At 38.8% G+C, this 12,508-nt stretch overlaps 2 protein-coding genes across 3 annotated transcripts in view; both read right to left on the reverse strand.

Annotated features, from left to right (window-relative positions):
• The window catches only part of cenph (centromere protein H), a 62,328-nt gene extending 53,173 nt beyond the window's left edge, over positions 1-9,155 (reverse strand). The window contains exons 1-9 of one of the 2 annotated variants that reach the window (XM_061729052.1): positions 8,962-9,155; positions 8,804-8,859; positions 8,673-8,718; positions 8,520-8,588; positions 8,380-8,436; positions 8,238-8,301; positions 6,773-6,824; positions 5,603-5,763; positions 5,419-5,507 (exon numbers count right to left, since the gene is read on the reverse strand). In XM_061729052.1, the coding sequence (XP_061585036.1) occupies positions 5,419-5,507; positions 5,603-5,763; positions 6,773-6,824; positions 8,238-8,301; positions 8,380-8,436; positions 8,520-8,588; positions 8,673-8,718; positions 8,804-8,859; positions 8,962-9,083 (716 nt within the window). In that variant the 5' untranslated portion in view covers positions 9,084-9,155. Of the gene's footprint in view, positions 1-5,358; positions 5,508-5,602; positions 5,764-6,772; positions 6,825-8,237; positions 8,302-8,379; positions 8,437-8,519; positions 8,589-8,672; positions 8,719-8,803; positions 8,860-8,961 lie in introns of those variants that run through there. The other variant, XM_061729051.1, reaches the window with a different exon arrangement.
• Positions 69-5,216, reverse strand: dimt1l (DIM1 dimethyladenosine transferase 1-like (S. cerevisiae)). Its single transcript, XM_061729965.1, has 12 exons — positions 5,059-5,216; positions 3,021-3,094; positions 2,418-2,504; positions 1,763-1,824; positions 1,561-1,654; positions 1,416-1,465; positions 1,198-1,321; positions 986-1,078; positions 841-905; positions 690-753; positions 484-590; positions 69-370 (listed from the first exon to the last, which is right to left on the reverse strand). The coding sequence occupies exons 1-12, from the start codon at positions 5,114-5,116 to the stop codon at positions 328-330; spliced, it is 921 nt and encodes a 306-aa protein (XP_061585949.1). The 5' UTR covers positions 5,117-5,216; the 3' UTR covers positions 69-327.
• Positions 9,156-12,508: the final 3,353 nt, after the last annotated feature.

The following is a 12,508-nucleotide window of genomic DNA, read 5'->3' on the forward strand; positions in this document are numbered from 1 at the left end:
AAAAATCCCTATAAAGCACTTTGTATTGCACAAGTCTTATAAAGTGTGCTCACAAAATGTGTTTGGTAGAGAGAAAAGGCTTTTGCATTTTATTTTCAAAGATTATGTTTAATGAACACTGTAGATTACAATAAGTGTTATTCTGCTAGAGGTCGATCATTTCCACTGTACACAAGGTTACAAAGCACTCAATATGAGCTTCTTCTTCTTCCTTTTTCTTTTTAAATACATCTGAACATTTCATTACTGTAAATTCAGCTCCTCTAAGCTGACTTCTAGATGAGGTAAGAGGACACAAAGCTGGGTCTCCTCCACTCCCTCTGCCACTCATGAAAAGTGTATCCCTGCAGCGTTGAATGCATGCAGCAACCTGAAAATGAATAAGATGCCCATGACTTAAACATGTCAACTTAGTGGTACTTCAGTAAAACCGTCCCCTAATGAGGGATCAAAGACATTTCAAATCATAGATGTTCAACTTACACCATGAAATCATCAATATCCATGGACCTCGCCCTCTTCTCACTGAAATCAGCCTCCTGCAGGACACTCTCGATCTTCTTGGTGATGCTGAAGTCCGCTGGGACGTCCTGGGAAGATCGGAGCAGAACGTTTTAGACACAAACTGGTCAACAAAGCAAAGCTTTCAGGTGGATTCATTCACGTCTGATTTCACGAGCTTCCCTCACCACGTTGTGAAGAGAGCAGTGAATCCTGTAATTCTTTTCCAGCAGTTGCTCCACTGCAGCAGACCTGGATAATGAAAAACAAACATTATGACCTTCTATGACAGAGTCTCTGGTTGTTTGTATTTGGTTTTAGCAGCAGACAGAAACCTACTTGAAGGATGCGTTGAGGGTTTTGTTTTTCCGTACGAAGGCTATTCTGACTAGACCGTCCCACTCCTGTTAGAGAAATTAGAAAATGTTAAAACAACCACCTGATATTTCCTTCACAGCATCAACCACCAACGATCAAACCTCACCTGGAAATTAACCGGAGGAGGAGGATTTTTCGGCTCTATCCTGACAACGCTGGACTCCACTTTAGGAGGAGGACGGAAGTTGTTTTTCCCAACCTGTTAACAGCAGAAATATCTCAGAGATAGCTCCCGGTTCGAGGGGAGAACATTGATGCAAATTAACAGTCTGCTGACGCTGCAGTGATGCAGTGTCACATCCCAGAGTGAAAACCAACCTTCATGAGGTGGTCTACGCGAGCCAGCAGCTGTGTGTTGATGGACAGCCTGCAGTAGAGTTTGTCTCCAGGTTTAGCAACCAGTCGCATGGCGAACTCTCTCTGGAACATCAGGACAGCACATCTGAGCAAAAATAAAAAACAAAGACGGACTAAACCCTCATGGCAGACCTCAGAGAACACTACATGGCCTCAGTGAACCTCCACCCATTTCTAACCTGAAGAAAGGTCTGTGCAGCAGCAGCTTGAAGACAAATGGGGAAGAAATCTGCACAATTGAAAACAATTTTTTTTTTAGTTTACAATAAAAATACATGACATTGAATGAATTTTGTGAAATGTAAAAAAACAACTGGTCTTTACCTGGTAAGGTAAGTTAGCCACACAGGCGTCAAAAAAAGGCAGATCTGTTTTTAATACATCTCCAACTAATATCTGAAGTTTGCTCTGCAAAGGTCTGTTCAGGGGAACAATGTCTGCATTAGATCAGATGTTGAGTTTCTGGTCACCAACTACTGCTGGTCATAAAAGTAGAAAGTAAAAGGGCGCTGCTGTCTTCACTTACGTGCACTGAACTCTTTTCTGAAGCTCAGCCACCAACCTGCCGTCCAACTCACAGGCCACCACCTGCAGAAACAGAAATTACTGTTTGGATTTCGCAGGTAAAAGCTGTGTTCACAGCAGCTTTTCACAAGTGTAAAATACACAGTCGACTAAAGAAAAACAAAACAAATTGCAGAAAATCTGCATGATGTAAGACACATTTCACATGTACAGCACAAACACTACATGATTGATCAACTTCCTTGACTTATATCGACTAGTGCATCATCTGTCAGGTAAGAAGATGCACCAAAGTCAGACACTTCTCAAAAAAGAAAAAAAAAAAAAAATGCTCTGAAACTCAGATTTTGGTCAAAACAGCCAGACTTCTGATCAAGTAGCAATTAATATGCCACAAATGCACACTGATGGGTCTGAAGGTTTATGTACATTAAACAAGTAGAAAAAGGAGGACAAGATCATCATCATTACAAATCTGCATATTAAATACTTTATAAACGTTTACTCTAGAGCAGTGTTCTCCAGAATCCATTCAGTTGAGTTATTACTGCAAACTTTATCTTCTGTTGGAAAATAAAAAGGACTAAATCTAAGCATTGAACATTTTAAGTTACAAGTAATCGGTGTGCAAAACAAAACTACTTGAAAAAAGTCACCTTCTTTGCTTTTTCCAGTAGTTTCACTGTCATGTTACCGGTACCGGGTCCAACCTCCAGAACCACGTCCGTCGGCCTCAAAGCAGCCTGAAAAAATGTGACGTATACCACAGATTATTCTTAGACAACTCAGGACACTGCTGTTTCTTATACTAATTTTAGATGTTTGCTATTTACTACTGTTTAGTTGCTGTTTTTTTAACTTCTATGCAAATAATTAGCAGTTGACCAACAGCTTTCACTTTCTTTCCCACCATCCCCCCATTTAATGTTGCAGTTTTAGTTCATAGCCTCCAACTGAAACTCTTGGAATCATGTACAGCAAGTATAAAGAAAACACATGCCCTACATTTGTCAGTTGTTTACAACTTCTTGTTCCTTAAATACATTTTAAAAAAGCCAATGAAAAAGCGAGAAATGAGGAAAGTTGAAGAGTTTTAATGTCTACAACCTTCCTCCATTTGGATGTGAATATTTGTTGATTAAACATGAGATTCTGCACTTCTAAGATCACAAACAGTCAGGAAATATTTCTGAACATATTTACATATATAATATTTACAAAGGAATCCTCTCAGAACCAGAGTGAACCGTCACACACACCTTTTCAATTATTCCATTGACGATCAGAGGATTCTTCAGGATGTGCTGACCAATGCCAGTGTTGAACATGATGCCTTCAACAAACAAACAAACGGTCTTTCATACTGGGTATTTATCATGTAAAAGTGTCATTAAAAGGACATTTTTATAGATTACATTTTTCCTGTCATATTATTTAATTTTCAAAGTCTTATTTCTTGATTTTAAACGGAAGAAAGTGACTATTGTTTCAGCTATTGCTTAGGAATTCCTAAAGTGGTATCATATTCCACTGATGGAGAGACCTGCCAGTCAGTGGAGTGAGATAATGGTTAAATGGATCAGTTTCATAACAAATCAAACTATATTTTCTTTGGACCTTTGGGTTATCGGACCCTCACAACACCTAACGACCAACAACATCTTAAAACACTCATGCATGTGTGCTGTTTTCACTCTGGGCCACATCTGGATGCTCACTGAGCTTTAAAGCCTAAATTATGGTCCGCGTTAAATCGACGCAGAGCCTACGGCGTAGGGTACGGCGTAGGGTATGCGGAGACGCGCACCCTACGCCGTAAGGTCTGCGTTGGTGTAACGCGGAACCATAAATCAGCCTTTAAGTGCCAATAGTATAACAGATGAGGCTGTTATCCAGAGCAGTGGCGTTTTTAGCTATGGGCTTCCGAGGCTGGAGCCCCGAACCTAAAACACACCCAAAAAAATAAATAAATAAATATTTTTTTTTTTTAGGACTTAGGCGCTCGGGATTTATCATAGGTGGTGGGAAGATCGGGTTAGGCGGCCGCCCAAATTTTCTCTATGTAGGAAAAAGGACTATACTATACTCTAGCTATAAAAGCCTGATGGACTAAAACATGAATGCATCTGTCTTCACTGGGGGAGTTGTAACTTAATATCAACAGTGCTTTTGACATCGGGTGATCCGAGTCACTGCTACGTGCCAACGAGCTACAGCAGAATGACCCTATTTTTCAAATATAAACGAGTTATTTTTCATAAACTTTTTTATTAACATCACACAATCTTGTCACCTCTCTCTTTACCTTATAGTTTGCAGGTCTGATTGTTTGTCTGATTATGTTTGGCGAACCCAAATGGGCCCCATGGGCTATCCTAATGGGCCCCTGCGAAAAACATTTGTACACCCCTGTTCAGCTGTTTACTGCTGTGTCTCAGCCAGAGGCGTCACCAGACCCTTTTTATTGGGTCACATGACCCAGTAAAAATCATTAGTGACCCAGTAAAAAATGTCACCAGAATTGTTTTTCTTCTGGTTTTAAATCTCATATTTTCGGTCATTGATTAACTGTAGGCCTGCTGGCAACAAGAAATAATCTACAATATTGTCAAAGCATGCAATTTATTACTAAAATACCATGCAAACACATTATGATCCTAGATCCTTGTCTGTGCTTGAATGTGCTGCAGTTATGCGTGAGCTGCGAGATCACCACCACCTGAAATCTCCACTGTCTGTGATAGTCTAAATTAGATTAAGGTTAGGCAAAGGGCATGCATCAGTTCATTCAGGTGATTAATTAAAGATCCAGTCAATAAAATACATGTATTTGTACAGTTTAAAGCATTATTTATGCGTTTTTCATCATAAAAAAAGAGCAAAAAAATAATAATAATGCCGATTTCAGCCCCTGATCATTTCTCATTAGCCCCTGATGTCTTTGGATCCTAAAAACGCCCCTGATCCAGAGTCACTTTACTGGAAACAGTTTCTAAATTAACTGGTAGTTTGGTTAGCGTTTCACGAGATTAAATTACCAGACAACTTTTAATAGTTTTCCAGTACCTCAGACGATACTGATATAACAAAACATTTCTACATAAGGTTTGGCGATGACCTCAATGTGCGAAGCTCCCACCAACAAAGTCTGACAGTAGCACCACTTAACACATAAATGTGATATGCATTTAATGTGTGCGATGTTGTTTCGGAATATCTTTTTGTTTTTGAGTTTAAGGATAAACGCGTCCTGATGCTAATGTTTGCTGGCATGCTAAAACCAAGGGGAAAACGTACCTTGGTTTTTAACCTCCTGGTGCTGCCGACTTTTCTTCTCTGCCCTGACTTTTGGCATTTTCCCTTTACTTTAGTTAAATAGCTAGGGACTCAAAATTTAAACAAGTTCCAATTTTTTAGTGACTAGTCTTGTAAACACGTGTTTTCTTTCTCCCTCACTGGCATAATGTCCAGTAGATTTAAAATCTTCTCACCGGCGGTGTCGCCCTCTAGTGGGAGCTGCTGTTGTTGATTTATTTCAAATCAACAACAAAGGACATAAACAAATGTTTTATTACTGATTTTTTTATTAGACAATAAGGGATGAAAAATAAAATTAATAAGGGGTGAAAAAAATAAATAAATCAACTCCTTTTTTAGTCAGAGATGGGAAACTCCTCCAACGTCATGACAATGTCTCGAAGTTTGGGGTCGTTCAACCAGTTGACTTTACAGGCCAAAAGAATACCCTAAAGAGGAAGAAAACATATCAATACTCTAGGTGCTGATTTTATTTTGTGAATAAACACATATATAATGAGACAATCATGCATTTCCAATTTACCCTGAAGACATTCTGTGTCATGACAGTCATCTTTTTATATTTCTCCAGGTTCGTTTGGCCCTTCTCCAATGCAGCTTTGAACTTTTCTGTATCAGGGTGCTCCTTTCTGGACATCAAGTCTTCCATTTCTTTCATTTTTTCATGTGTGAGCCGCTTCATCTCTGCACAAAAAGGTAATCAATTGTCAAAGAGTTTGCCGAATGAGTGCAAAGGTCTGACCATTTTACATTGAGATGGTAAAAATAAAAATCCCTCAAAAGTTATGTGTTGATACAGAAGAATGACTGATACTATAACAACTGATGATGGAGTGTCATGTGCTGGTACTATCGGCCACTTCAGAGGAGCAGGAGTATCCTTCAGATCAGTCTACCACTTCAACTTTGACCACTTTCCAGCATCAAGGACCACTTGGCAGTTGCCCACTAATATTCATCCATGCATCCACTTCATTTGATCAGGTTTAGGTCATAGGGCAGCACAAGGAGAGATCAGAGTCCCTTGCCCAGACTAGCAACACTGGGGACCCTCTTTGGAGCCAGGCATCAGCCTGCCATAGATATATATATATATATATATATATATCAAAATAATATACAAGCACACATATATCAACTCTAATATAACTGTCAATAAGGAGATTTTTTTTTTTTCATTTTCATTCTATACTTTTGACAGTGATGCAAGATGACGTTTAAAAAAAAAAAAAAATGTGAACATGACAATGCTCCTTTACGTTTCTCAGTTATATGGTTTTGAAATATATGATTGTAATGCATCTTTTCTTCTTTTGTATTTTCTTATCACTGATGGTTGCTATTTTTCTGTCTGCACTTAAGTCCATGACCAATTTCCTAAAGGGGATAATAAATTACATTTTATTCGATTCTTATTCAACTTGCTTTTCAAGCAGTAGGTTGTTTTATTCGAGTAAGACTGTGCTGTCCTATTAATGGATAGATTAACCCCAATAATAACTCAGATCGAGATCCCAAACTGGTCAAACCAATTTGTAGTTGATTTCCACCCACTGGAAAGCCGTATAAGTGATGAAAATACAAGTGGTATAATGACCCTGCTAGAATCATCATATGCTACGACATCAAAAGCAGCATACCATCAGAGAGCTTCTTTTTTTTTTTTGGCCATTTCAAAAATATTACAACATACCAAGTCTGTTCTTCTGCATTTCCGTAATTTCATCTTGAAGATGTCTGGTCTCCTGTTTAAAAACAAGAAGAATTTGGGTCTGACATCGTTTCTGTTTAGAGCAATTGCTCCCAAAATGAGTGTCAGGACCTTGAGAGGGTTGCAAGGTGATTTCAGCATTAGCAAATATCTTTTAAGAAGAAAAAAAATAAATCTCAAAAACAGATAACATATTTTAGACTGGGGGACTACATATACATTACCAATGTATTTGTAGTGATATAAATCAGTCTTACACTCTACTTGTGAGTCTAATTAGTGTGTGCATGCCAGCACGAGTCTTTAACTGGACTTAAAAATAAATAAATAAAATCAGGCCAAGAACTCTGACCGACCTGATTATTCATGGAGGTCAAAAGCCTGAAAGCCACTGGGTTCACTTCACACTTCCATTTTTCAGGCATCTTAAATTGTGTAAGTCAGAGATCAACTTCTATCTTCAAATATCAATAATTTCATGCACATCTGCCTTAATCTGCGTTTGTTGGACAATAATCATTGGGATACATACTGCAAATGAATTGGTACATGCACGTACATTTGTAAGATGCACAAACATCTTTACAGTTGGACCATACTGAGCAAGATCAGTGACTGTGGATTCAGAAACGCTGCAATTTAAATAAACAGCGCCATGAAACGAGGGAACGTAAACATGCCCGTGTTTGTTGCTAACAGGTTCAGACTTCAACATCATGGGAAGGATCTCCACAGATGAAATCATCTGCTTACATTTAAGTTCAGCGTCATCCCTTTATTTGCCTGTTATTTGAGCAGGATGGCACGATGTGATGTGTTAACCACAATTACACTTATTTTAACACCCTCAGCCATCCTCTCCATCTTTACCTCCACGCAACTTCACATCATTCTGCATCCTGAATGACAGGTTTCAAAAGGGCCACAAAAAGGCTTTAGAAAGCTGTAGCTCATGTACTGTGCAACATTATAGCTAACAATTTAAGGGCAGATGCTTTTGCTCTCCCGCATGTAAACTGTTATGTTCCTGCACCAGATTTCACGATGAGGCTCTTCCTTCAGCACAGACCTCCTGCGTAATAGAGCCTGTCCATTACACACATAAACACTGCAACGGATGAGTGTGCTATGCTCATGAGCTAGTTACCGTGGCGTTGATCTGCATTAGATTGTAAAAATATTTATGCTCATGAACCATCTACACAATGATACATATGGAGTTACGGCCTTCAGTGGAAAACCCGGGAATTTTCCTTTAGTTCATAGCGTCTGTCATGTGACAATTATCTCATTACAAACCCCACAGCTGACCAAAAACAATCCATCACACAAGTATCATGCACCCCGCTATCTGATCTAATGTTATACAACACGGCAAGACAATTTCTTTTTTTAAATGACAAGAACATGTTGATCATGGCAGACAAACACCTGGAATGATACGTACTTGCTGAAGTTGTTTTATGCGGGAACACAAAGCCATGCAGCGATCACTCACGCCTTTCAGGAAGCTGAGGAAAAACAGGTGTTTGACATTAAATCAGGATAAACAGTTGGCGGTTATTTCAGTATGCGATGAATTGACTTACGCCGTGTCTCCATCACTTTGCTTCATTTTCTCTTCTAAAGCTTTCCACATCTGCATTCTGTAAGACACCGGTTAAAATCAGTGACGACACAGATACAGTTTACACAATCTATGATATTCTATTGTTCATCGTCTGTTTACCTGTGCAGAGCCAGTGTCATGTTAAAGTGTAGCGTCTTGACTTTTTCCAGCTCGCTGATGTAGTCTGGCCTGCAGCATTTACGGTTAAATCATGTGTTAAAAACATCATATTTGATTTACATTTTAAATTTACATGACATTTCTAATACCCACAAGTGTCTCTCTGCTTCAGAAGGGCTCCATGATCTTTTACTTTTCCCTGTAATGACAAACCTAAAGTGAATTCCTCGTGTCCGTGAATAAAATAACATTTCATGGAAATAAAAGACTGTTATATACAGTACCTGCACTGAGCTGTACTGCCATCTCAAAGCACTGGTTTGACATCTGCTGCTTTATTCTGAAAGAAAATAATTACAAGTAATGAGATAAGTGATGGAGCTGAGGTTTTTGGAATGTGATCCCTCATGAGTGGGACATGTTACGAGCAAGGAACCCTAACCTGAGCATGTCTGCAGACAAAATCTCCTTCTGTCCAACAGAGCTTTCAGCAGCAGGACCTTCTCTCAGTGCCACGCTCTCCACCTTGTGACTCAGGCCCCCAACGTTGTCCGATGGCTCCATGTGTGGAAGGAAAACCCAACAGCGACCACAGGGACGGCAGGTGTGAAATCACCTGCATTTGATCAGATGTACAGATATTCATATGTTATGTCCATGCAAATACATGCAGGTGAAAGAAGTGGTCCATTAAGTTACAGCAGGCTGGGATGACAGCAATCAGAAACTTCTGAATATTTATTCATATGTTTGGGTCAGAAAGTGTTACCGTAACTATCCAGGTAACACAAATCTCTATGACCCTCTCACCAGAAGACTAAAATCAAATTCAAACATTGATCAAATTAAAGAGTGGATGTGCCAGAACTTTCTTCAGTCAAATGAAGACAAAATAGAAATAATAGTGTTTGGAGCCAAGGGGGAAAGCTCAAAAGTCAGCACTCAAGCTTCAAGCAGTTAAGCTACAAACAAACGGCCAAGCCAGAAATCTGGGAGTGGTTCTGGATTCAGACCTGAATTTTAACAGCCACGTTAAGACAGTAGTGAAGTCAGCCTATTATCACCGAATGAACATGTCAAGGATTACAGGACTGATGTCTCAGCAGGATTTATACAAGTGATGAGAGTTCATCAGGGCAACAGCTTGGGGGAAGAAACTGTCCTTGTGTCTGGAGGTTTTAGCGTACAGAGCTCTGTAGCGCCGTCCAGAGGGCAGGAGTTCAACCAGACTGTGTCCTGGGTGTAGGGCTGCACGATTAATCGTTAAAAAAATCGCGATCTCGATTCATGCTTGAACACGATCTCATTTCCGAATGACGACGATTTAATTTTAATTTTTTTTTTAAAGATGGCTGCATAAAAAAAGGACTAGGCCTATGTTCTAGGTTGTTGTAGTCCTGTCATGGTCAACTATCATGTTGTCATGTTTGTTATATTTTGTTAATGATTGTGGATTACATTTGGAGAAACATCTACCTTTCTCATCACCTGACACATATTGCACATAAATATTGTTAAAATTGTTATTGTTAAAATTATTTAAAGACAAGAGAGATGTTTATTGTTTTTATGTTCAATGTCAGCTATTACAGCAAAAAGCAGCCAGAGGAATAATTTGTTGCCTCAGAACTACAGGATATGTTACAAGTCCCCTTTCTGAAAGGGTGTTCAACTCAGGGAGGAACAAATATTGTTAAATTGTTATTATTGTTTAAATTATTTAAAGACAAGAGAGATGTTTATTGTTTTTATGTTCAATGTCAGCTGTTACAAAGTTGATGCCAGTCTTTTATCAGGCACCATCATATTTTTTGTAACGTTTACCTTTTGTATCGGCAGCTTCTTAATAGCAGCAAAAGGCAATGGGGGGTTCATCCCAGCCAGAGGAATAATTTGTTGCCTCAGAACTACAGGATCTGTTACAAGTCCCCTTTCTGAAAGGGTGTTCAACTCAGGGAGGAACAAATATTGTTCAAAATTGTTATTATTGTTTAAATTATTCAAAGGTTTGTGTAAAGAAGACAAGAGATGTTTATTGTTATTATATTTTTGTTCAGCTGTTGCAAAGTTAAAGTAATAAGTGCAATAAATTTTATATTGGAAAAAAATCGTGAGAGAATCGTGATCTCAATTCTAAGCAAAAAAATCGTGATTCTCATTTTGTCCAGAATCGTGCAGCCCTACCTGGGTGTGAGGGGTCTGCAGAGATGCTACCTTCCCGTTTCCTGGTCCTGGACCAGTACAGGTCCTGGATAGATGACCGGACTACTGTAACGCTGTTCTCAAGGGTCTCCCTAAAATATCCATCAAACAGCTGCAGTTGGTTCAGAACTCCAGGTCTTAGATGTTTACACTGGCTTCCTGTCTGACACAGAAACAGAATAGATTTTAAAATCCTGTTCTCTCACACCTACCTTCTGTACCCAGTTCGATCCAAACACGGTGAGGCAGCAATCAGCTTTTATGCTCCTCACCTGTGGAACAAATTCCCAGAATGCATCAGGGCTGCTGAAACTCTCTGTGGCATCAAGTCAGGCAGAAAACCTTTTTATTAACTGCTGCATTTCAGTAATCTACCACGAAATCCTTTATTAGTCCGTGGGCCAGAGCCCAAATTTTCACTGGTCAGTACCACTCAAAGTGACAAAACTTACTTATGAGTTTTGAAAAGATCCATGTCTATAGAGGATATTTTGGTATGATAACCTTTCCTGAGTGGCAGCTGTATCATAGTTTTCAGCTCATAAAGTAGTAATTGCCTTCGGTATCATTTTAATGGGGATCTTTTAAGCATTCATTCAAGCTAAGATGTGAATCTTTCTGACCAACATAGAGGTCACTGCAGCTCTTTAAACTATAAACAACACACATTTTTACACAATATTCGCCTAAATGATATACTATCCTTTATGCCTGTGTCATCTAGGAACAACAGAGACACAAAATACAAAAACTGGAATACTCAAAGGACCATAAGGATTCAGGAAATGTATAATATACCCCATAATATATCATTGTTGCAGGTCATTGTGAGCCTTAAACTAGAAGAGCCTCATTAGGCTCCTATGAAACTATAACAGCCACTAGGCTGATGTCACAAACTGGTCTTTATTTGCAAATACAGGACATAAAGACACCACAATGAGATAAGGAACCAGCTTAGTTAACAAGCATCTAAAATGTAATTTTCTGAAGGGGGTGGGTGATTTCATGAGCTGATAACTATGATACAGCTGCCACTCGGGAAGGGTTATCATACCAAAATATAATCTATAAACATGGATATTTTCAAAAATTACAATCAAGTTTTGTCACCTTGAATGGTACTGATATCTGGTCTGGCCCATGGACTATTATTTCTTCCATCTCATTTGTTTAAATTCCTTTTAAAATTGTATCTGCCTTCAATTCTGCTTTTAAACTATTTTGCTGTTTAATGCATTTTTCAAAAAGTGTTTATGTAAAGCACTTTGTCTTGTACTATACAAATAAACTTGCCTTGCAAGGCTGTTATAAATTTAGCCATGCGCTTTATGAACAGAATAAATACATGCTAGTCCAGACGTATTGGCAGCAACCCCAGTTGAAACATTTATTTCAAATAATGTATATTATGCTTGTTGAATCGAATAACAGCGAGTTATTTTAGACGAAGCAACGTAGCGGTGGAGGAATTGAGACAACCATATGTTGCTATTTGAAAGCAAGTCATTATTATCTACTATAACCACGTTACTAGGACTGGCAAAAAATAAATCTGCATATAGATCAAACGATCTTACCTTCTTCTTATGGGTAAATATTCACTCCTTTTCCAGATTAATGCTTTTTTTCTGATTTACGTTCAACTTCCTCGTTGATGATAATGTAAGATTTGTCACTTTTTAGGACCATTCACCGAAACAAACGCTTAACCGAAGTTTAAACCGGATGCTGCATTTGCGAGCGTCGGATGTGGGACTACCAACTTCCTAAACACTTATATATAT

This window comes from Cololabis saira, chromosome 9, assembly GCF_033807715.1.
Source record: "Cololabis saira isolate AMF1-May2022 chromosome 9, fColSai1.1, whole genome shotgun sequence".
Classification (NCBI taxonomy): Eukaryota; Metazoa; Chordata; class Actinopteri; order Beloniformes; family Belonidae; genus Cololabis; species Cololabis saira.

Coding starts and splice junctions, on each gene's coding strand:
- dimt1l (XM_061729965.1), bottom strand. CDS start 5,116: ATGCCAAAAGTCAGGGCAGAGAAGAAAAGTCGGCAGCACCAGGAGGTT. Junction 1,655..1,762: donor CAGAAAAGAGTTCAGTGCAC/GTAAGTGAAGAC, acceptor TCCCCTGAACAG/ACCTTTGCAGAGCAAACTTC. Junction 1,079..1,197: donor GCGTAGACCACCTCATGAAG/GTTGGTTTTCAC, acceptor TGCTGTTAACAG/GTTGGGAAAAACAACTTCCG.